This window comes from Pelmatolapia mariae, linkage group LG7 (assembly GCF_036321145.2).
Source record: "Pelmatolapia mariae isolate MD_Pm_ZW linkage group LG7, Pm_UMD_F_2, whole genome shotgun sequence".
In the NCBI taxonomy this organism is placed as follows: domain Eukaryota; kingdom Metazoa; phylum Chordata; class Actinopteri; order Cichliformes; family Cichlidae; genus Pelmatolapia; species Pelmatolapia mariae.
Genome location: NC_086233.1, coordinates 63,351,345 through 63,376,103, shown reverse-complemented (window position 1 = coordinate 63,376,103; position 24,759 = coordinate 63,351,345). Strand labels below are relative to the sequence as shown.

Here is a 24,759-nt window from a genome sequence, read left to right as displayed (position 1 = left end):
TTTTTGAATGAGTGACGAAACGTTTCTCCCACTAAAAAAAGGTGCGTCCAGATTAACAGGATCAACTTTTCAAGATTTCAAGTCATGAAATCAAATCAATCAGCAATCGAGCATGCATTGTGACACCATTGGTTCAGGTTCATACGTGAGTTCAAACATTTCTGGCCTCTTAGATTTCTGAATCTAAGTGAATGCATTTAAAGCAGGAACTGCCCACCTAGTAACATGAGTACTGTAAAGTTTTGCAGGGTACTCACACAAGCACCACACTACATCTGACATATATAGTTCCATTTTTTACAGGACATTGTTGAAATGATAAACTATATATTCCAGTTATCCACTTATCAGGGATTTTTGAATAAACGGATGATCAATCAGTGGTGATTCACCTGCAAGTGTTTTTAACAAACTTTGATTTTTGTAGAATTCATCAGCAGCTGTGGAGAGATGTATTTGGTTCCACTTTTACAAACATGCACATTACCAACTCCGGAAGACGATCAAAGCAGCCAAACGTGAGTACAGGGACAGGGTGGAGCAACAGTTTGACAACCCTCGGAGTATGTGGCAGGGACTAAACACAATCGCAGACTTTAGAGGGAAAACCAGCACACCGCAGACCACGGCCTCTCTGTGTGAGGATCTAAACGTATTCTACGCTAGATTCGACACAGCGAACACCATGAGACCGGACAGTGCGCGCACCGCGGATGACGTCAGTGCGCACACTGTGTCTGAGGAGGATGTGCGGAAGTGCTTCAGGAAGGTGAACGCACGCAAAGCTACTGGTCCGGACGGGATTCCCGGCCGCGTCCTCAAGTCATGCGCGGCTCAGCTGGCTGGAGTGTTTACACACATCTTCAACCTTTCCCTCTCTCTGTCTGTAGTCCCAGCCTGCTTCAAAATGGCCACCATCGTCCCTGTACCCAAATCCTCCACCATCTCCTCATTGAACGACTGGCGACCTGTAGCCCTGACCCCCATCGTGAGCAAATGCTTCAAGAAGCTGGTCAGGGACTTCATCTGCTCTGCACTACCCGACTCACTGGACCCTCTAGAATTCGCATACCGCCACAACAGGTCCACTGATGATGCCATAGCCCTGACACTCCATGCTGCCCTGTCACACCTGGAGAAGAGAGACACGTATGTGAGAATGCTGTTTGTAGATTACAGCTCAGCATTCAATACCATCGTTCCCTCGAAGCTGGACAGGAAACTGCAGGATCTAGGACTGAGCAGCTCCCTCTGCAGCTGGATCCTTAACTTCCTGTCTGACAGACGCCAAGTGGTCAGGCTGGGCAGCACCACCTCATCCCCCATCACACTGAACACTGGTGCTCCACAGAGGTGTGTACTGAGCCCTCTCCTGTACTCACTCTACACCTACGACTGCACGGCCACTAGAAACTCCAACATCATTGTGAAGTTTGCGGACGACACTACAGTGGTGGGTCTTATTACCAACGGTGATGAGACGGCCTACAGGGAGGAGGTCAGCGCCCTGACCCACTGGTGTCGAGACAACCATCTCACCCTCAACGTCGCAAAGACAAAGGAGTTGATAGTGGACCTCTGGAGGTGCAGAGGAGTACACACCCCCATCACCATCAACGGCGCTGCTGTGGAGAGAGTGAGCAGCTTCCGCTTCCTTGGTGTACATCTGGCTGAGGATCTCACGTGGTCAGGACACATAAACAAAACAGTGAAGAAGGCGCAGCAGCGCCTCTTCTTTCTCAGGAGACTGAAAAGATTCGGCATGAGCCCCCGCATCCTCAGGACCTTCTATCGCTGTGCCATTGAGAGCATCCTCACTGGATGTGTAACCCTGGTTAACATAGCTGTCAATAAATAAAAGCCTGTTAGTAAAAACTGTCATAAGAAATATATTACAGGTGATAAATAGTCAATAAATAGATCATAATGGTTAAAAAAAATTCAATAAAAACATCAGCAATGATATAATTCATGGTATAGTATTTCATTTGTGTTTAAAAACCTGTTAAAAGGTTTAAAAACGTGCTAATTCATGGTGTTTTATGTTAATTCAGGTAAAATGGCTAAAATGTGTTCAGACTCTTATTGTGAAAGGGCACGCTGCAGCGTGACTCCTGTGACCAGCCACACCCAATCGGGTTGTTCCTTCTTTTTGATGCTGGAGATGAAGAAATGCAGACAGTCCTTGCGGAGCTGCTGCCTAAACAAGTGAAAAAATATTTTTAAAAAACAAGCCAGAAATCTACATAAAGCCATTTTTGTACTCTGGAGAATATATTTTTGTTTTCCGACCTGTCCCAGTGTTGCCAACTTAGCGACTTTGTCGCTATATTTAGCGAGTTTTCAGACGTGAAAGCGTCTGAAAAAAGACGTGAAAGCGCGTATCGCTTTTACTCTCAACAAGCAGCGGGTGCTGTAACGCAGTCAGTTCTTCTTTTACTCTTTTACTCTTATGCTGTTTTGTGGATCACAAGGTTTAAAACTACTTAAAAAACACACACACACAAACCTTACTAAGACTAAGATGGCGCCGGTGTACGTGGCTGCTCGTCTGTCGCTGTCAGGCTTGTTTGTTTTTATATTGCTCCTGTCGTGTGTCACTCAAGAAATCGGGTCATTACTGGTGTACGATCGCCAATCGCTTCTGAACCTCCGAAGTTTTGGACAAAATACAGCTGCATTTTCTAACGGAGGTCAGAATTCATGGTGTCCGCTGCAGTCACATATCCCAACTTGCCTATGCCGTGCAGTCATGCTACCTCCCCGGCGAAGACGTCGGGGTAGGCGCAGTGGTCGGCTGGTTAAACTCAAGATCTCTTTAGCGCACCATCCCACTACCGTCAAAGGAATACAGAGATTATTTCCTGGAGTTTTTGTGCACCGACGTTTCCTGGACCCCGTGGATTCCTGACTCATCCCCGTGGTCTGCCAGGATGACGCGCCGCTCCTCCGTGACCCCTGTCCTCCTCGGCTCAACGTGCGCCGGGCGAACCTCCGCAATCTGAGGCCGCTGTGTCGGACTCCCTGTGCCGCTGGGGCTTATACCTCACCCCCGGCTCCTGTCAGGATTGGGCTGGTAAACGCTAGATCGCTGGTGAACAAATCTTTTATTCTGAATGACTTATTCATCTCCTGGAAACTAGACTTCATGTGTGTCACGGAGACTTGGCTTAACACTGGTGAGTCCAGTATTTTATCCGAACTTTTACCAGCGGGTTGTTCCTATTTTAACACACCAAGGACATCAGGGAGAGGAGGAGGTACGGCAGTTGTTTTTAAAAAGGATTTTAAATGTAAACAGTGTTTTTTACAGCCCTCGTTTTCCAGCTTTGAGCTCACGTGTTTTGAAGTTAATCGCTCGAACTCTGTGCTCTTTGCTGTTATTTATCGCCCCCCTAAATACAATAAGAATTTCATAAATGACTTTTCAGAATTTCTAGCTGGGATTATGCCCAACTACGATCATGTTCTTATTGTGGGAGATTTTAATATCCATGTCTGTTGCCCTGATAAACCTCTGGTGAAGGAGTTTTTAAGTCTCATTGACTCTTTTAATCTGGTCCAGTCCGTACCTGGTCCCACACATGAACACGGACACACACTAGACCTGGTCTTGTCACACAGTCTACCTGTGTCTAATGTGGAAGTGACTGACACTGCTTTCTCTGACCATATGGCTGTATTATTTGATGCTGTGTTTTCACGCACCACAGTTCAAACCAGCGCTCCTGTTCGCCGCTGTCGGATTATTAACCCTTTTACTGCTGCCCAGTTCTCAACTGCTTTTAACCAGCTGTCTATCCCCGCCGATCGTACCCCCTTGGACACAGAGAACCTCAGCTCCTGGTTTCAATATTCTTGCCTTACTATCCTGGACAGTTTAAGAGCCTGAATGCTCGAAAAGCCCCTGGCCCAGACGGTGTGTCTCCTGCCACCCTCAGACACTGTGCAAACGAGCTGGCCCCAGTGTTTTCTGGCATTTTCAACTCCTCACTGCAGGCACGTCATGTGCCTGTCTGCTTCAAGTCCTCCACCATAATCCCTGTCCCCAAGAAACCAAGGATCACTGGACTAAATGACTACAGACCTGTGCCTCTGACATCTGTGGTCATGAAGTCATTTGAGCGCCTGGTTCTCTCCTACCTCAAGACCCTCACGGCCCCCCTCCTGGACCCCCTGCGGTTTGCATACAGAGCCAACAGGTCTGTAGACGATGCTATCAACATGGCTCTACACTTCATCCTGCAGCATCTGGACTCCCCAGGAACCTACGCCAGGATCCTGTTTGTGGACTTCAGCTCTGCCTTCAACACCATCCTTCCAGACCATCTCCAAGGCAAGCTTTCCAAGATGAATGTGCCTGATCCCATCTGCCGGTGGATCACTGACTTCCTGACGGACAGGAAGCAGCATGTGAGGCTGGGAAAGAATGTCTCGGACTCCCGGACCATCAGCACCGGCTCCCCTCAGGGCTGTGTTCTTTCTCCTCTGCTCTTCTCCCTGTACACCAACTGCTGCACCTCCACCCACCAGTCTGTCAAGCTAATCAAGTTTGCAGATGACACCACCGTTATTGGACTCATCTCGGACGGGGATGAGTCTGCCTACAGGAGGGAGGTTGAACGTCTGGTGTCCTGGTGCAGCCACAACAACCTGGTGCTGAATGCCCAGAAGACAGTGGAGATTATTGTGGACTTCAGGAAGCGCACAGCCCCACTCCCCCCCATCATCCTGACTGACACCCTCATCACCACTGTGGACTCATTCCGCTTCCTGGGTACCACCATCACCCAGGACCTGAAGTGGGAGCCCACCATCACCTCCGTCATTAAGAAAGCCCAGCAGAGGATGTACTTCCTGAGGCAGCTGAAGAAATTCAACCTGCCAACACGGACGATGATGCAATTCTACACCGCAATCATCGAGTCCATCCTCACCTCCTCCATCACCGTGTGGTACGCTGGAGCCACTATCAGGGACAAACAGAGACTGCAGCGTGTTGTGCGCTCTGCTGAGAAGGTGATTGGCTGCAAACTCCCATCTCTGCAGGACCTGTACACCTCCAGGACACTGGGGCGTGCAGCTCGGATCACAGCTGACCCTTCTCACCCTGGACACAGTCTGTTTGACCTGCTCCCCTCAGGCAGGAGGCTCCGGTCCATTCGGACCAGAACCTCTCGTCATAAGAACAGTTTCTTCCCCTCTGCTGTTGGACTCATGAACAATAACCATATGACTGTTCCCACCACTAACACATGACCCTACGCTGTGTTCACTGCATCATTCCATGTTTGGCACTGATCACCACCTGCACTCATGTACATATGTATCCTCTTAGCACTTTTAATTCTTATTTTTATGTCTATTTAAGAGTTGTATAACAGTATGTTTGCACTAAGTACCGCAGCAATTTCCTAATGTTGTAAACCTGCTCAACATTTGGCAATACAACCCTTTCTGATTCTGATTCTGATTCTGACTCTGTGGCACCATTAAAAACCAGGAAGCCCAAGGCTAAAACTGACCCTTGGTTTAACGACGCCACTCGGGCTGTGAGGAGGGAGTGTCGTAGAGCTGAACGCAGATGGAAGAGGGACAAACTGCAGGTGTCTCTTCAAATCCTAAAGGACTGCTGGCGCCTCTATCAGGATAGAGTCAAAGAGGCTAAAATAAAATATTTCTCTAAGATCATTTCCTCCAACAGTCACAATCCACGTGTGTTATTTAAATCTATTGACTCAGTCTTAAATGCTCCACAAAGTGGCTGTTTGGAGGCCTCTCATAAACTATATAATGATTTTTTGCGTTTTTTCATTGAGAAGGTTGCAACCACGCGGGCTCTCATTTCTTCCCCTGAGTCTGACCCCTCTGTCTCGATCCCTTGCTCTGCTGTTTTTAACCAGTTTGAGCCTGTGTCTCTTTCTTATTTAGAGGATGTGGTCGGCCACCTGAGGCCCTCTGGTTCCCCAAATGATCCTGTCCCACCACAATTTTTTAAGGAGATTTTTCCTAGCATAGGCCAGGCTGTTCTTAGTGTTATAAACAGCAGTTTAATATCTGGTGTAGTCCCTGCTAATTTCAAGCATGCAGTAGTACAACCCCTGCTTAAGAAACCTGCCCTGGACCACACTGTGTTGGCTAACTACAGACCTATCTCCAAGTTGTCCTTTATGTCTAAAATCTTAGAGAAAATTGTACATTGCCAATTGATGGATTTTTTAAATGAGAATGGTATCCTGGAGGTCTTTCAATCAGGTTTTAAAAACTTTCATAGCACGGAGTCAGCACTCTTAAAGGTTTTTAATGATATCCTCCTTACCTGTGACTCTGGTAATCATGTTGTTCTTGTCCTCCTTGACCTAACAGCTGCTTTTTACACTGTAGACCACATTTTACTGACTCGCTTGCACCATCTTGCAGGCATTCGTGGTACTGCTTTGAAATGGTTTAGGTCTTATCTTTGTGACAGAACTTTTAGTGTTAACTTTTTAGGGTATGAGTCTTCCTCTGCCACTTTTCAGTCTGGGGTCCCGCAGGGCTCAATTTTAGGGCCTCTGCTTTTTTCATTATATTTACAGCCCCTGGGAACCATCCTCAGAAGGCATGGAATATCCCTCCACTGCTATGCTGACGACTGTCAGATTTACCTGCCTCTGAAGCAGAAAGAGGCCTTCTCTATTAAACCACTTCTAGAAGACATCAAATCTTGGATGCTCCTAAACTTTCTAAGATGTAATTCAAGCAAAACTGAGGTGATTGTGTTTGGTCCTAGTGGACCTTGTGACCAATCCGCTATTGATTTGGGACCCCTGGCAGAGTATTTTAAATCTGTTGTTACAAACCTGGGTTTTAAGATGGACAGTGATTTTAAATTAGACAGTCAAATTAGGGCTACTGTCAAGTCCAGTTTTTATCATCTAAGGCGCTTGGCAAAGATAAGACCTATTTTATCCAGGCCGCATCTTGAAACGGTAATCCATGCTTTTATTTCATCTCGTTTGGATTACTGTAATGCTCTGTATTGTGGAGTTAGTCGGTGTCTTCTCTCTCGTCTGCAGCTGGTCCAAAATGCTGCTGCACGACTTTTAACCAGAACTCGTAAAAGAGAGCACATAACTCCCATCCTCGCTTCACTCCATTGGCTGCCTGTATATCTTAGAGTTCATTTTAAAATTCTCATGTTTGTTTTTAAATGTTTAAACGGTCTTGCCCCACCTTACCTCTCTGAGCTTCTTCGTCCTTACTCACCCCCCAGGTCTCTCAGGTCAGCTGACAAGCTGCTCCTGGAGGTACCCAGGTCCAAGAGGAAGCTCAGAGGGGGCGGGGCCTTCTCTATTGCTGCTCCTAATCTGTGGAACAATCTTTCCCAGCACATTAGAGAGGCCCCTTCACTGTCCACTTTTAAAACACGTCTTAAAACCCATTTTTACTCCTTGGCTTATGACACAGTCTGACCCTGATTTTACTGATTTTATTGTTTTAATCTAATGTGCTGATTTTATTGTTTTAAATGTAATTCTCATCATCATTTTTTTATACTATTTTATTATTGTTTTTGCTATTTGTGTTAATTTTATTATTTTAAATGTCATTTTAATAACCATTTTTTATATATATTTTATTTATTTTATATTATTATTATTATTTTTCTTATTTTTTAACATGTTCAATGTATCATTTTTGGCATGTCAAGTGTACAGCACTTTGTGTTCAGCTGGTGGCTGATCTGAAAGTGCTATATAAATAAATTGCTTGCTTGCTCGCTTGCCTATTTCGGGTCACTTTTGCCGGTCCAAGCCCGGGTAAAGGAGCAGGGTTGGAATTGTGACATTAAAAAACAATAATTGCTAAAAGAAATTTAATTTGTAGTTCTAAATAAACTCTAAATGCATTTAGGACGTTTTTTACTCACTTTATGTCTCTTCCACGATGTTATTTCTCTCTCCAACAACATAGGTTACAATTATATTAGCATGACCAATTATGCAAATTAGGTGATGACGTCATTTAGCGACTTCTAGCGACTTTTAGGACAACCAATAGCGATTTTCCTTACTGAGGAGTTGGCAACACGACCCATCCACGGACCCATTGAACTGTACCGAGCAGGAAAAGGGTAAACGCCCCCTGCTGGACGTTGAGCTGTTTCGCTGGAAAAAAAACTGGTAGGATTAATCCATACACCTCTGCAAAAGAACAGTGGACTCTTATGGAGGACCACAAGAGCCACGCACATCGATGCATTGGTGGTTCTTTGTGTCCGGGGATGGGCGTCCAGGTACACACCGGCTCACTCCCGGTGGCTGCTTGTCGGGGCCTGGAGCCTGGGGCTCGCTCGGGCCCCTTCGGGGGTGGGGTGCCCTCGGCCTGGGGCTCGGTCACTCTGGCACAGCTGGCTGCTGGCGGAGCTCTTGGGCACGTCACTGCAACCCCCCCTGGCTTCTGCTCCGCGGCTACTGAGTGACCCCTCATCTGGGGCTCTCCTCAGCTCTTTCCGGGATAGTGGTGCGGCTGCCCCTCTGTTGGTCTTCCTTGGTCTCTTGTGTTCTGAGGGCCTCTGGATGTCTGGAGTTTTGATCTCCTCCATACCTGCTTCATGCCCTGGAGGACGGGGCAGTGGCCCCCCACACCCTCTAGCAGATCATTACATGAAGGAACCTTTTAAAAACAAGCGCGCTCATGCTCACAGGTGTACACACGGGTGCTCACACACACTAACTACACCCTTTTTGGCTCCTACCTCAAAGCACACTGTGCGCTGTCGATCTTACGTGCTGCACAATAATGTTTAATATTTAGTATTTACTGTTATATTCACATAGATCATCATGATGTTGTTTATTATATTGCTCTCTTTTTCTTTGCTTGTTTTCTTTTTTTACTTTCTCAACAGGGGATCCAGGTGATTGATGATATATGTGTTTTTTGTCTGTTTGTTTTGTTGGTTTTTGCCCTTTATCACCGTCCCTCCTCCCCGCTCTTTTTCTTTCACCCTTTTCTTTTCCCCAGTCAAGTCTCTCCCGTGTTCAGCAAATGAAAATAAAATAAACAATAAAAGGTGAATCAAATGGACCATTACGGCAAGGCTGGGATGGTCCATTTGGTAAAGTAAATCCGTTGGGCATCTTGCTTCGCCTTTAGACAATAATTCTGATGGCAAAAGAGCCAAACGGGACAGGCAACAAAAAAGAAAGTAATGCGCATACACTCTTATATCGTACATATATTTATTCATATAATTCTCAGATTTACCCATTCTTATATTTTGCTTGTTCTTATGTTATTGTATTTTTGCACACCTCTGTTGCTTGTGAAGCTCGCACACAAGAATTTCACTCGCATGTACTGCACCAGTGTACCTGCACATGTGATGTGACAATAAAAGTGATTTGATTTGATTTGGAAGCTGAGGATGGCTGATTCCTGACAAGGACACCAACCTCAGCGCTTATCATGGGTGTTACATCCTTCGTGCAGCCATTCCAGAGAAAACGAGAGAGCAACGACTGCTCATTAACATGAGCCAGAAACCAAACTGTCCCTTCCTGGCAGCTGTGCAAACTTCCAATAATAAAGTTTGCATTCTTAGAGCAATGATGTGTGGTGTCATCGTATGAGGATGTTACAGTTTGACTTAATTCTGCTCAATTAAGTGTTTGATGATCAAATATGGCAGTTTTGTGTTGTGCTGCAAGTTAAAACTGACTGTCCTCGTGAGCACAGCATCGAACAACTCTCCTTTAGAAAATAGACTGAATTTAACTGGACACACTGGTGTCAGTGGGAGATACATTCATCACTCATCCGTGACACTGGAGAAGTCACTTGGATGAGTGATGAAACTATTTTCCATGGAAACATCCAGAGGAACTAAACTTTTGGGCATATCCTTGCCTGTAACTCATTCATCAAGAGATTTATGTACACATTTATTTTCAGTTGTTGTTGCTCTTGGATTAATTTCAGCCTCAGCAGCATCTCTCAGAAGAAAACCGCTGTTAGCTTTCTGCCAATCATCAGACAAAAACACTGTGGATTCAGGAGGTATTCTCTGCAGTTTAAGACCCAAACTGAACTCAAACAGTGAATTCAGATTAGACTGGAATTGATAAGATGGATAGAAAAACTGCTGGAGCTGAATGACTGTGGTACATATTACGAAAGAATAAAAACTCGATGTGAATAACTTTACTCTTCTTAAATGTAACTCATAAAACAAGTAAAGTACAAGTGTGTACAGGTTACAGACTTTGTCTACATGTACAGTCCTGCATGACGGCCAGGTGCTGCTTTTCCTGTGTGTGTGACTCAGAGCTGCAGTTGTGCCAAAACCTGATTGCTCATATTGAAACTGCTATAATTTCATCACTGAAGTCTATTTACCAACATAGGTAAAGACATTCCACATAAAAAACCACAGGCAAACATTGGAAATCAGTTGTTGGCACAACACCGTAACTGTCCTCTCCGGCCGACCTGCTTGTTGTGTCCGTGCGTGTAGTGTTTGATCGTGTTCTTCCTCTTTTCCCATCTCCCTGCGTTTGTTTACACTCGCGCTCCCGCACATTTTGGACACCAAGTGACCTTTAAACTCAGAAGTGTTCTGGCACTGGAGGCAGCCGCACCTGCTGCGCTGATTGTGATCGTCAGGAGTGCCCTATTTAGCAGTGCGGCTGAGCTCCAGTCGACGCCGGATTATTGACTTTGCCCTCATCAGTACAGCCGTGATTAATTGTGTGAAAAAACCTTGCTTATTCGGATCGTCTTGCCAACGTGTGTGTTTTGTAGTGATGGGATTTCCGGCTCTTTTTAGAGAGTCGGCTCTTTCGACTCCGAACCGGCTCTTTAGGTTGTTTTGTTGCTTTAATTAATTTATTATTAACCATAATATAAAATTATGCACAAAAGGAATTACTAATGTAAAAAAAAAAGAAGGGGGTTTTATTTATATATGTTTATTAGGGGTGCAACGATACACAAAATTCACGATTCGGTTCGATACTTTGGTGTCACGGTTCGATATTTTTTCGATACAAAAAAATGTTCATGCCTTTTTAATTTGTCATTTATTAAAATTATAAATCTATATTTTAACTCAAAAGTACAGTTTTTAAACTTAATGTTGCTGAAACAACAAAGTAATAAAAAAAAATCTATCTGATGGAGAAATCCCTCATCTTTGGAAAAAGAGAGTTTATTACAGAGAAATGGCTCTTTCCAAAATAAAAGCTATACTATACGCTTCTTCTGGGGTATACTCAGCAGCATATTAAACATATCAGGTCCCCATAAGGAGAATCATGTGCTAACGGCTGTCTAAATGACTCGGGTAAAGTTTGTAGCATGCGTGCTTGTTGTTTTTGTCTGCTTCCACTTGTCTTTGCACTAGGATGATGTCGGAGTAAATGTGCAGTCATATTCGTTGTGTTCCCATAGTGCTGTCAGCGCTAATCTGAAATGACGTTAACGCCACAACACGGCAAATCTCCGTTAACGAGCTACCGCGGATCGCCCCGTGCGTGGGGATGGACGGCGTCAACACGTTAACGAGCAAACTGCGCTAACGCAGTAGTTCCCACCCATGTAATTGAGCATTGCGTGGCACATCCGACATACTGTTTTACTTTTGTCCATGACGCGCTTACCTTCAGGGTCATACTTCACATGAAGACCAAGATAGTTCCAAAGGCCAGATCTGAATGAGGGTGGGGGAGGTTCAATTTGCCATGTTGCAGCGAGCTTAGCTTCTGTCTTGCTAGCTTGCGCTGCGCTCAGTGGATCTGCGCTCGACAGTGCAGCCTAGGCGGATAAGTCGAACGCAGATCCACTGAGCTCTCAACACAGACAGCATCGTCAGAAGAAAAGTTGATAAAATAAATTTAAAATTTTGTATTGTTCGATACACATGCGTACCGAACCGAAAGCACTGTATCGAACGGTTCAATATCGATACGAGTACCGTTGCACCCCTAATGTTTATATATAAATATATACGGTGGCCCCTAGAGACAAAACACGTACAAACTCCAAAACACATTTCTAGCGTTAACTGTTTTGATTTTCAATTAAATTATTAAATAATAAATTACTTTAGTAATGTTTGAATAAATAAAATAATTTTAAAATATGCATTTTTAAATTAATTTATTGTACAATTCATTATTTAAGTACAGAATTATTTATGTCAGTGCTTGTGGCTCTTGTGGTCCTCCATAAGAAAATATCAAATTGTGCAACACCTATTTACTTTTTAATACTTTACTCAGTTTGAATGCAATGTCTAGTGTGTTAAAAAGGGAAAATAATGATTGTAAACAAGCTGAAGTGTCCTTTAACTTCAACATATGTAACCGGTGTATACCAGGAACCAGGAACAGTTTGGGGTCTAGAGCACCTTTTTGTGTAATTATAATGTCATTTAGAATAGAATAGAATAGCTCTTTATTGTCATTGTTACAAAAACAATGAAAGGCAGTTTGTGTGAAGTACACGATAGCATAAGTATTTACACAATAACACAGACAAATTTACATTTACACAAGAAAGATATGTTCAAGTTATACATACACCTGCATACATACGGATACACCCATACATACATATATGCATGCGTACGTATGTACACACACATATTTCCACATACACGCTTACATATATATATATATACACACACATATATACGCCATTCGAGGAGCAGGTGCATTGTGATCAGTGATATTGCACATTGGGGGGGTGCTGTTGCAACTATAATAAATAGTGGTATAATAAATACAGTTTAAAGAGGTAGGGATGTTGGTTGCATATTCATAGAAATACAGTTTATAAACAAGGTGTAATGTCCATGGGTGTTGGCAGTGCAGTTATCCTCCAATCAGGGTGGAGGTAGAGCATGTTTGACAGCCTGTGGGTAAAAACTTCTATTGAGTCTGTTTGTCTTTGTCCTGATGGACCTGTAGCATTTACCAGAGGGGAGGGGGGAAAGTGAGTGTCCAGGGTGCGAGGGGTCTTTGATGATGATGCTGGCTTTCTGCTGAAGTCTGCCAATGTCTCTGAGGGGGCTTAGTGAGGTGCCGATTGGCCGCTCTGCTGCCCTCACCACCCGCTGCAGTTTCCTCTTGTCCTCCGTGGTGCATTAGTTGGACCAGAGCGTGCAGCAGTAAGTATGACCTGGTTACACATAATTTACATAAGTGGCCTAAACAGTCTCTAACTTTCCAGTAACAGAGCTGCATTTAAAAAATACATTCGAACCTGTGACATCCAGATCTCAGGTTAAATCTCTGTATACGTTCATCATGTTAGATCTCAGTATACGTCAGTGAATCAGGAATAATGTAAAACTATTTGAAACACCTTTACAGCATACAGATTTCGGTCACTCTCTCCCTGTTGTCTCTAGTGTCAGCTGCCTTTTTCTATTTACCCCCCTGCTTCTAGTCTCTGTCCTCTCCCTCGGCTTCTCTTCTGGTGTGTGAAAGCAGGTAGATCTTTTATTCCTTGTAAGGTCCCCGGAGCTGTGTTCTCTCACCAGCTGACTCCCTGACCTGCACTTCATCCACTCAGCTTGTATATTTAAGGACCAGCTCAATCATCTAGCTTTACAGCATAACTAACATCATGTTCATGTGCAGACTCTGTTATAGTAGTTTGATGTTGTTGTAATTTCCCATTTACCAGAGCACTTACCTACAGTTCTCTTCATGTTTGAGATCCTCCTTGGTGTTTTCCTGCTAGTATCAACTCTACGGAAACCATCTGTGGAAACATCACTTCCTGAAATATCCAGCTGTCTGCAGTCACTCCACACAACCTCCGCTCAAATCTCGTCCATTCTGGGTTTCTTCCCATCGCACATTTTCACAGTGTCGTTTAAAATTTTATTTGCATGCACTTTGATGCTCACGCGTAAACATATTCTGGCTCAGACTCATCTTAGAGAAATACTTCATGAAGCAGGGAATCTACTGTGTATGTACTGTATATTTAAAAAAGGACAAATTATATCTAGGAGATTTTTTTTCTTTAAAAGCATCAGTGTATTAATAAACATCGTAATTTGTCCTTTGAATAAAAGTTAAACTGGTCTAAAAGATTTTTTAAACTTTTCAGCAGTGGGAGTTTTCCACAGAATTGTGCTGAAATTGGGTGAAAGACCAGTGTGTCACTCTGATAACACTTTGGTGTGATCAGGACACTGAGGTCAGTTAAAGACCTCGGTTTCCCGAACATGACCATCCCAGCATTCCTCAGTTCAGCATCAGACAAACAATGTGTTCCTGTAACTCAGTCTGGATTTTGCTTCTGTTCACTGTGGATATTACATCAAACAATTAAAATGTGATTGCAGTGCAGAATCTAAGCGTTGATCCAAGCGCTGTAAGAGAAATATTCCATAAACTGCTTTGAATTTACAGAAACGGGCGTACATAGTCAGAGGCTCAGAGGTAATCAGGCAATGAGTGAGACAGAGATAGAATTTTATTTCAAACATGCAAATATAAGTGAAATAACAAGAGAAAAGAAGAAAAACAAAAAAACCAAAGTAAAACTTTAAAAAACATCAAGTTTTCATGTATATCTCTATGTCTACACGATGTGTGTGCTCAAAAAGGAGTAGGATGAAGTTTAGTGGCAAGAAGCTTCAAGGTCAGAAGAGGCCAGTGCCCTTGTAATTCCATTAAAGAGATAAAAGCTTCTAAACTGGTGGAGAACTCATGAAAAAGTGCATTCAAACACATTAAATCTAAGATGGAAACTGCTTAAGTGGATTTTCTGCTGTTTTTTGGCTCCACTCAGCAAAATGTCGACCCAGTCTGGACTACCAGGTGCTGCTGAAACCACAACAGATTTCAAATTTTGATATGTCCTGGTGATATTTCCATCAAATTTGCCTCTTTCAGCTGTACATGACATGGAGCTGGGCATAAATAAATGAGTCAAGTGGCCGTACATGTTTAACTGACTCAGTACTGAATATCAATACTGTAGAAGTGTTAGTGAAAGTGAGTAAGTGTGTGTAGTTTACAAAAAAAATAATTCTCATTGTGCGTCATCCTTCTAACACAGTAGTGGCACCTCAGGCTATTTTTGCACTGTGTTGATTGTGTTTGCTCTGTCAGTGCTCTCAGTCTGTCACAGACCTCATTATCAGACTCAGACACTCGGTGGGCACTGAGAAATCTAACACAATGCAGTAAGAGCTCCAGTTGCACCAACACATTCAGTTTCTTCATCACAAACCAAAGTCACAGAGACTGTTTGACATCAGCAGATTAGGACAGGGTCCAACTTTTCCAGCACCTTTATTGACTCTACAAAATGTAACTGCAGAAACCCCCGAAACACAAATGACTCTTCTTAACCTGCTTCAACTACGTGTTGAACTCATTCAAGACTTCTGGATGTGTGCCTCACTGTTTCAGCAGGCTGACGGGAAACGCTCAGTGTGAGGAAACAGTGGTGTTGTTGTGACAGGAAAAGAGCCAGTTCTGATATGGCTCTAAAAGAGAAATCTGACTGTCTGGCTTTACAAACACGTTGCGAAACATAAGTGCTTCTGAATCAGTCCTCATCAGAGTGATGCTGTCTCTTTCTAGTTTAGATCAGCAGCTCACAGCACACATGTTCCCTCTCATAGAGCTCATCCACCAGCCCACACCAATTACAACTTACTGACCACCCAAAGAACACCGGAAGATTTAGCATCAGCGATAACATCGATGTGTACAGATGTGCATGAGTTATTTTCTCACCTTTTCCATAACTTTATATGATTTCAGTCTGTTTTCAGTTTGTCCAAAAGCATCAGATATTATAACTTTAAAGTCTAAATTTAGTCCTCACTATATATTCTTTGTGGTTATTCTTACATGAATCCCTCCTTTATCCCATGACTCCATCCTTACATAGTGTTATTTGCTTATCTAATTCAGGGAGCTTATCACAACTACCTACATACTTCTTGACTCAGGGAGGACAGCAGCATGAAGCTTAAAGCTATTTTTCAGCTTTACTTGAACATTAAAATTCAGCAGTCCGACCGTGTCAGTGTTGCAGAGGTGCTGACATTTGGTGTATGGGTTAAATCCCCGGAGAGTAAAAATAGAGATAACTGTTCAGAGTCACAGACACCCTGCTCTTGAATAATCTGGGTGTGGACATTTGCTAGATGACTCAAGTTGTATTTAGTAATTCAAGAAGGGGAAACTGACCTTCAAGTTTGTGACTCTTTGACCCAACTTTGACCTTCCTGCTTCAGCTCAACTTCAGATCACAGAGTAAGAAACTTTAAGATAAAGCACAGGACCAGTCGCATACAACAACTTACAAGCTCACAAGTTCGCCTGTACGAGTGCATGATTTGACATCTTTTTAAAGAAGTGTATCCAGACCAGTGGGCACGTGATCCTGACCTTCTTTGTTCTGGTGTCACTTTGGGGTCACTGGGCCTATATTTGGTTGAGACCTGTGTCTGCCTTCTATCTCTGACAGCTTCGATATATTCTGTAATTTCATGATCTTTGTTTAGCACCAGATAACTTTCTCATCTTCTTTGGCTTCTGCTTTCTTTGCATGGTGTTATAATTCGGCCCACTCTGATTGGTAGTTGATGGGTTTTGTTTCCGTTGTGTTTGTTCAGCACTTTGGTCAACGTGAGTCGCTTTTTCTTTATCAATGTGCTGAATAAAGTTTGAAGCACTCAGTCTCAGAACCAGCGTGTCTTGTGTGTTGAATTTATTGCTGATTAAAACAAATGAGCACTTTCATGTTGTGGATTGACATCGTTATCGCATGTTTACGTTACAATAGTCCTGATGTCGTGCTCAGTGTTGTACTGCACTACCCTCAACATTTTACTTCCTAAACTCTGTGACACTTGGACAAATCCACCAGTCTTCATATAAAGCAACAATATAAAGATTTTATTTATTAGACTGAATGACTGTGTTCGACCTCATTTTTTATATTGTTGTTTTTCTCTTGACTCCACAGGGAGTGCTCTTGATTTCATTCTTTTTGTTACAATGACTATAAAGACTCAAGAGAGATAATAAAGAGAAGCTTTCACTCATGCCTACACCCACAGAGGAGTGTAATTTTTGGTATGTGAGAGGTCACAGAGGGAGGAGAAGCAGCATGACCGAGTGTTTGGGGGGTGAGTGTGTGTCAGATAGGTGGGAAGGCCTCTCTGGAGTATAAATACATGAGCCTGGTGGACATCGAGCATGAATCGGAGACAGCGTGAAGACATTTGGAGCAGATATTTACAATGGCCAACCACAAAGGCAAGTGAACGTCTGCTGCTGAATGCATATTACAAAATTAGTTTGGGATTTTAATGTGTGAGAAATGTGCTGAAGGGTGAATCAGCATTTGGGTGCTACAGGACTCGTCCTGGGTCCCTACCGAAGGCTTTCACAGCTTTTGAGCAAAACTAGGACAGGAAGGAAGGCAGCTATGCATTGAGAACAAATACGTGTAATTTTGCAGATTATGTAAAGTTAATACTTTGTTAATAATCTGATTTAAAGGGAAGAAAAATCAACAGTTGGAAAAATCATAGGCAGAGCAACACAGCCGACGTACATCTTGACTATGATCATGGACTTGACTCTTAGCAGTGTCGCAGATTAAAAATTTGAAAGCTGAAACTCCCAAGTCTGTGTAAATGTGTTATTTGGCGATATGACAGAAACCTTTATAAGCCTGATATCAGTGCATGACCGATGTCTGAACTTTCTGTTGTTCGTCTTAGGTTTGATTAGCGATGTGGATCTGAGAAGTCGTGAGAACAACTCGGCACACCGCACCAGGGAGATCGATCAGAAGCGCTTGATTGTCCGTAGGGGTCAGCCCTTCTCCATCACTGTGCAGTGTAATGACTCTTTGCCCCCCAAACACCACTTGGATCTAGTCCTGCACCTCGGTGAGTACAGGCTGACCAGGAAGGAGCTGTAAAGATAGAAAAGATTAAACTTGATGCTCTTTTGAGGCAAATTTGCAAAGAAAGCATGTTGTTGTTATCGATGGGTGTACACACAAAAATAGTCCTAGGAGCTGCTGCCCCTGCGACCCAGCCCTGGATAAGTGGACGACAATGGATGGATGGATTTCAAACTGACTTGTGAATTTTATAACAAGTTATACTATATAGTTATACAATTACACATAACTTAGTTTTTTATCTGTACTTACATAGTAAATAAAGACGAAGAAATCAAATGCAAAAACTCAATATGTGCTGTTTTTTTGTGTTTCTGACCCAGAAGGTTTTGTTTGTTTCACCAGGTAAGAGAGACGAGGTGGAGATCAAGGTTCAGAAGGGGCGTGGAGCTGGGGACAAGTGGTGGTTTAACCAGCAGGGAGCACAAGATGAAATGCTGCTGACTCTGCACAGTCCAGCAGATGCTATAATTGGCCAGTACAGTCTGGCTGTGCTGCTGATGTCACCGGACGGACGCATTTTAGAGAAAAAGGACAAAATGAGTTTCCACCTGCTCTATAACCCCTGGTGCAAAGGTAAAGTGTGTGCTCTCTGTGTGTCTGATTGCTTCAGCAGGTCAGACTGAAGCCACTGACACACTCTGAGTTTAATTTGCTTTTTCTGCGATTTCGATGAATTAAAATCCACAATAAGCAAAATGATCAGATTACCACTGAAGATTTCCTATTAGCAACACTGTCGTGGTCTTTATGCGTTTACCAGATGATGTGGTGTACCTGCCTGACGAGACTCAGCTTCAGGAGTACATCATGAACGAAGAAGGAATAATCTACATGGGGACCTGGGAATACATCAAAAGCATTCACTGGAATTATGGACAGGTAACACACAAACATTTAAAGTGCGACTGGGCTGAATACATCTGTGTCTGTCAGCCCAGTGGGGGCTGGTGTGAACTGTCACAGCAGTGTGGCAGAGACTCTCAGGCTTTGGCTGGATCAGAAAATCTGTCAGTTGGCTGGAGGAAACATCTGGATGCGATGTGTCAGAATGTAACCAGACCACACAAACAAAGGCTCACCCATTCACAGCTAGCTGGGAGGGCAGAGAGGATGACTAACAGGCAGACTGTGGGTGTAACAGATGCACACATACAGTGGGGGAAATAATACTAATCTGTGGAGGGAGCTGAAGCCTTGAGTTGCCAAGGAGCAGCCAATAAACCTGAAGGAGTGTTTCTGTTAAGAGGGGTGGACCAAAATCCCCCCTGACATGTGCGGTTGTCAGAAAGGGTTTCTTCACCAAGTACTAAGTTATATTTTTCTTGAGGATCAAAAGTCATCAGCAGAGAATCCAATAATTATTTCCCCTACTGCACACACTGGGCAGCCGATGGGAAACATTTAGTATTTAGAAAAAGGTTCTTGAGGAAATCTCTCCTGAAAAGCCTTTCCTGCTTTTAGGCACTCTTCTATGGTCTCTCTCACTGGTGTTCTCCTTCTCCTGCAGTTTGAGGACTATGTGATGGACATCTGTTTTGAAGTCCTGAATAACTCCAACGATGCTCTGCGAGACTCACAGATGGACATTGAGCAGAGATTTGACCCCGTCTATGTCAGCAGGATCATCACTGCAATGGTGAGAACCATTTCTGGCTTCCACTGAAAATAATGTTAACGGCAGGAAAACAGCGCAAGGAAAAACATTTGGTTTCATTTGTGTGAGCACATGATGAACATGATCTGCAGCTCATGAATGCCACAGCAGAGATCCTGAGTCTGATAGGTGAACTCTTGCAGGTGAACTCTAATGATGACAGAGGAGTGCTGACTGGGCGCTGGACTGAGCCGTACTCTGGTGGAGTTGCACCGTACCGGTGGACCGGCAGCGCACCGATCCTCCGTCAGTGGAGCAAAGCTGGGGTCAGAGCAGTGAAATATGGCCAGTGCTGGGTGTTTGCTGCTGTTGCATGTACAGGTAACACAGACTGAATCATTCCTTTAAAAGCATCCCTTCTGTAGCAGCTGTCATTTAAACTACTTCCATCGTTCCAGATCTTCAGCACAAATACATTCACAACATCGGATGTAGAAACGAATCATTTGTCTCAGTTGGAGGCGTGTGATCTTTTCACAGTGCTGCGCTGTCTGGGAATCCCAACACGCCTCATCACCAACTTCTCTTCAGCTCATGATGTCGATGGAAACCTCTCTATAGACTTCCTGTTGGATGAAAACCTGCAACCACTGGAGAGCAGAGGAGGGAGAGACAGCAGCTGGTAGGATCACAGGAACTCCTACCATCAGAAAGAATACATGAATACGGCATTATCTAAAGGGAGGTGATACGTTTTCCATCCTCAATTTTTTAGGAATTTCCACTGTTGGGTGGAGTCTTGGATGAGGAGAGATGATCTCCCCAAAGGAAATGATGGCTGGCAGGTTTTAGATCCCACCCCTCAAGAACTCAGCGATGGTACGGTCCTAACGTTTGATGTCCACATGTTTTTCATGTTTTTCTGGTACTTTTCTGTGTAAACTCATTTCTGTATTTCATCGTTATGAACTGCTGTGAGGATTGTCACCGCTGACTTTCTTTAGAGCTAAAACAAAGATGTCGATAGTTTGACTTCCACTTGAAAAAAATTCTTTTCAAAACCTTATTTAGTTCAGAAAAGTCCCACAGCTGTTGACTGAGCGTCAAAACTTAGTTCCAGATGGACTTGGGTGGTCATCAAACTGAATAAGAATTGTTAAAAGTGTTTTTATGTCACTTAGTGATTCTCTACTGATGCAGGAAATGCTTTTAAATACATGGACGTTTGTGCTTCAGGGGTTTTCTGCTGCGGTCCGTGCCCTGTGACGGCCGTCAAGGAGGGAAATCTGGGAGTGAAGTACGATGCTCCGTTTGTGTTTGCAGAGGTGAACGCTGACATCATCCACTGGATCGTTCAGAGAAATGGCCAACGGAGAAAAGTATGTGTTGTTTTTTCATTCTTTCTATCTTCCAAGTCATAAAGCAGTAACCACACACACACACACACACACACACACGTTTTTATAACAGATAATCATTTCTAATGGTCTCTCCGACTTCTACAGATCAGAGTGGACCAGACCACTGTGGGCAGGAACATCAGCACCAAAAGTGTTTATGGGGACTTCAGAGACGACGTCACTCTGCACTACAAATATCCTGAAGGTTAGTTGGAAAGCAGAACACACGCAGGAGCATATAAATAACGTTTAAATGAGTTCATGGCAGTTCTTCATGAAAACTCTCTTCTCCACAGGATCTAAGAAGGAGAGAGAAGTGTACGAGAAGGCGGGGCGTCGGGTGACAGATGTCCTCAGTGACAGCTCAGGACCAGGACGACTGCAGCTGTCCATCAAGCATGCCAAGCCCGTGTTTGGGACAGACTTTGATGTGATTATTGAGGTATGGACTATTCACACTGCAGCTAAATGAGTGGATGAACTAAACCTGAATTCATGACACAGTCATTCTGTCTGTAGGTGAAGAATGAAGGAGACCAGGATGCTCACGTTCAGCTGACCATGCTGGCTACGGCTGTTACTTACAGCTCTCTCTCTCGGGGGAACTGCCAGAGGCAGACCAGCACTGTGATGGTGCCTGCTCACAAAGGTCAGCAGCCTGGATGAGCTCTGACATGTTACAAAGCAACATCTCAGCTGCTCTTGTAATTCTGTAAGAGCTGGATGCTGTTTGATGCTGTGTGTTTGTGTGTTATCAGCTCAGCAGGAAGTGCTGCGTCTGCGCTACCATGACTATGCCCAGTGTGTCTCAGACGATCATTTGATCAGGGTGAAAGCATTCGTAGAGGCTCCAGGCGAGAACGAGCCCCTCCTGACTATGACTGACATCCCACTCAGCAGACCTGAAGTCTTCATACAGGTGGGAACACCTGTAGGGGTCACCTGGGTTATTATAGTTTTATATTTTCTAACACGTTTTAACTTTTTGTTTGTAAGTCAGAGCTGGTTTGTTTGTCCCAGTTCAGGTTTTATTGTTTGAAAATCTTTCACTTTAGTTTTTACTAGTTTCAGTGTTGGTTTGAGTCTTTTCAGTTATTATTGTGTGGAGGGGACGCGTCACAGGAAGATTCTGGAAAATCAGTATTCCAATAAAAACACTTTGTGAATGCAGTTGACTCGCAGCCTTGTAGACGTTCAGTTTCAGTAACACGTCCGTTTTAACCAAAGTGACAAATACTAAAACCACCTCAAGTCCACAAAATCATTTCACTTATTTTTAAGTTTTTCAAGAGTGTACTTTTTATTTTTGTTTGTATTTTATTTAATTAAAATGTTTTTTCACATCTGCTTTTAGTTTGAAGTGAACTTAGACTGAACTATAATAACCTGGTGGGATGTTTTTGCTGGTGATGTTTCTTTAGTGCCTAAAGAAGAAGAAATGTAAACAGGAAGACATTTGGCTGAATTTAGACACATTTCAAATAATGTAACCAAACAACGTGACATCCAGTGTTATTGTGTTTGGTGATACTTCGTAGACGTTCTAGAACACAGAGCGGTCTCCTCTTTCTCCAGGTTCCTGGGAAGGCTTTTGTTTGTGAACAAGTAAAAGCTTCCATCTCCTTCACCAATCCATTACCAGTTCCACTGAGAGGAGGTGTGTTCACTGTGGAGGGTGCAGGCCTACTCTCTTCCACTAAGATCCACGTCAGGTAAGTAATGGGTCTGCTGTTTAGAACAAAAGTTTATCCCATAAAGCAAAGCTTGCCGCGTGTATGAAGAATGAGGCATGGGTCCAACATTGGGAAAATGTGGAATAAATGAGTGCGTGGGTGGGCGTTGTTACATATTATTACATATAATAATAATGTATACTTTATTGATCCCCGTGGGGAAATTACTTGTTTTTCTCTGCATTTGACCCATTCACCCAGTGAAGCAGTGGGCAGCCACTAAGCAGGCGCCCGGGGAGCAGTGAGTAGGGACGGTACCTCGCGGTAGCCGTTCAGTGGACTCGAACCCCGACCTTCCGATCATGGGGCGACCACTCTACCTATATCCCTATATGTATATACTTATAGAAGCCCTCTCAATCACTTAAAAGTATCAGTATTTTACAATCTGCCTAGCGCAGTAGGGTCTCGCTGTGGTCGTTTGGATCCCTCAGTATAATAAGACGGTTTTTCTGGGCCAGGACAGAGTTGGTCCAAAGGCCAGTCCAGTCCTTGAACAGGGATTTTTCCATGTGTGAACCAGTGGCTTGATTCTAATAAACTGCCCTTGTAGGTTATTCCTGATGACTTTAATGTGGCACTGAGGCACAAATACAGCAGTCAGTAAAAAACAAAATAAAGAAGAACACATGCTTCTTCTTTTCCAGTGGGGACATTTCTCCAGGACAGACGGTGTCTATTGTGGTGTCCTTCTCACCCATGAGGACTGGGGTGAGGAAGCTGCTGGTGGACTTTGACTCTGACCGACTGAAAGATGTCAAGGGAGTCACCACCGTGGTCGTCCGCAAGAAGTACAGAAATATCTTCCCTGAAATTACCGAATGTTATTAAGCAACCTTTAAATAATCTGAGACGATGTGACGTGTCCTGTGAGCGGACGAGCAATCGAGCAATCAGCATGTACGTGGAATAAAACATGTTCCACATACATCAGCCTGTGAAAGTCCACAAATACATGATGATAAAGCATTAGTTTGAAGCCACTATGTGTCACGTATGAACATTTCTGACTTTGCATTATCATATTTTGCATTTTGTTTCATTTTCACTGCATTAGCGTCTCATTTCTTACCTTTGACTTTTGCGGTTTGGTTTTTCTGCTGAATTTTGGTGCCTGGCCGACAGTTTAAAGGTTTCTAATAAAGGAAATTCTGTTGTTGTTTGTATTTTTTGTTTGTTTCTTTTTCACTGTTTGTAATCACAAAGTTCAAATGAATGCACTTTTATAATATTTGTGTTTTAGCCAATATATAAAAACATATACAGAAGTTTTTTCTCCCAGTTACTTTCATTAGTTTTTTATTACTTTTTCTTAAAACAGTTGAACCCGTCTATATGTTTATAGCACATTTTGTAAATCAAGACCATTTCAAATATTTAACATATTCCATCATTTTTAAAACTTTAAAAAATGATGGATTATTTTAAATATGAAATATCAAAGGAAAAAAGAAAAATAAAGAGGAGCACGTGCTCTCAATATAAAAGATGATTAAAAATGTAAAGATAAAGTTTAGAGTAGTTACATCTAAATTTATAGAATCAGCAGCAGAATCACTGTTTAATGAAAAGCAGTTGGAAACAGAACAGATCAAAGTCCATGACACAAAGTCAGTTCAAAGTAGTCAAAATATCAGCTAATTCTTACTTTACAAATGCTGCCAATAAACCTTAGGCTGGAAATATTTGTTCTTCAGTAATAGAAATAAAACTCTGAGTTCTGATGACATACTAAAAATACTCCAAAGACCACCTTAAATGGAGAAATTGCAACTGAAAAAGAAGAGCAGAGCATGCTTTTTGTCAAACAGCTGCAAACTCTTTCCAATGAAAAGACTGAACAGGGAACATCCCAAGTTATCCCAGAAGGTGGCGCCATGCAATGGCACGTCACTGCATGAATGAAAGCTTGAGGGGAGCTAATTCTTCTAATTATTGGTGAAACATGGACCGTGGAACTTTTGACTTGGGAGACCCGGTAACAGTGGGATGCACACAGGGCAGCCGACAAAAGGTAGTATGCTCCGACATTATCAGCTCATCGGTCTTTCATGTCAAACTGAATTATTTAAATTTAAAGTTATTG

The 24,759-nt window shown here is 43.2% G+C and overlaps 1 protein-coding gene across 1 annotated transcript; it reads left to right on the top strand.

Moving 5' to 3' along the window:
- The first annotated feature begins 1,762 nt into the window (after positions 1–1,762).
- Positions 1,763–23,780, top strand: LOC134631866 (protein-glutamine gamma-glutamyltransferase 2-like). Its single transcript, XM_065471506.1, has 16 exons — positions 1,763–1,825; positions 2,933–3,179; positions 17,756–17,926; positions 18,289–18,519; positions 18,707–18,825; positions 19,454–19,582; positions 19,744–19,921; positions 20,081–20,222; positions 20,316–20,419; positions 20,777–20,919; positions 21,046–21,145; positions 21,237–21,382; positions 21,460–21,589; positions 21,699–21,859; positions 22,516–22,652; positions 23,321–23,780. Exons 1-16 carry the CDS (start codon positions 1,763–1,765, stop codon positions 23,502–23,504), a joined length of 2,385 nt encoding a protein of 794 aa, XP_065327578.1. The 3' UTR covers positions 23,505–23,780.
- Positions 23,781–24,759: the final 979 nt, after the last annotated feature.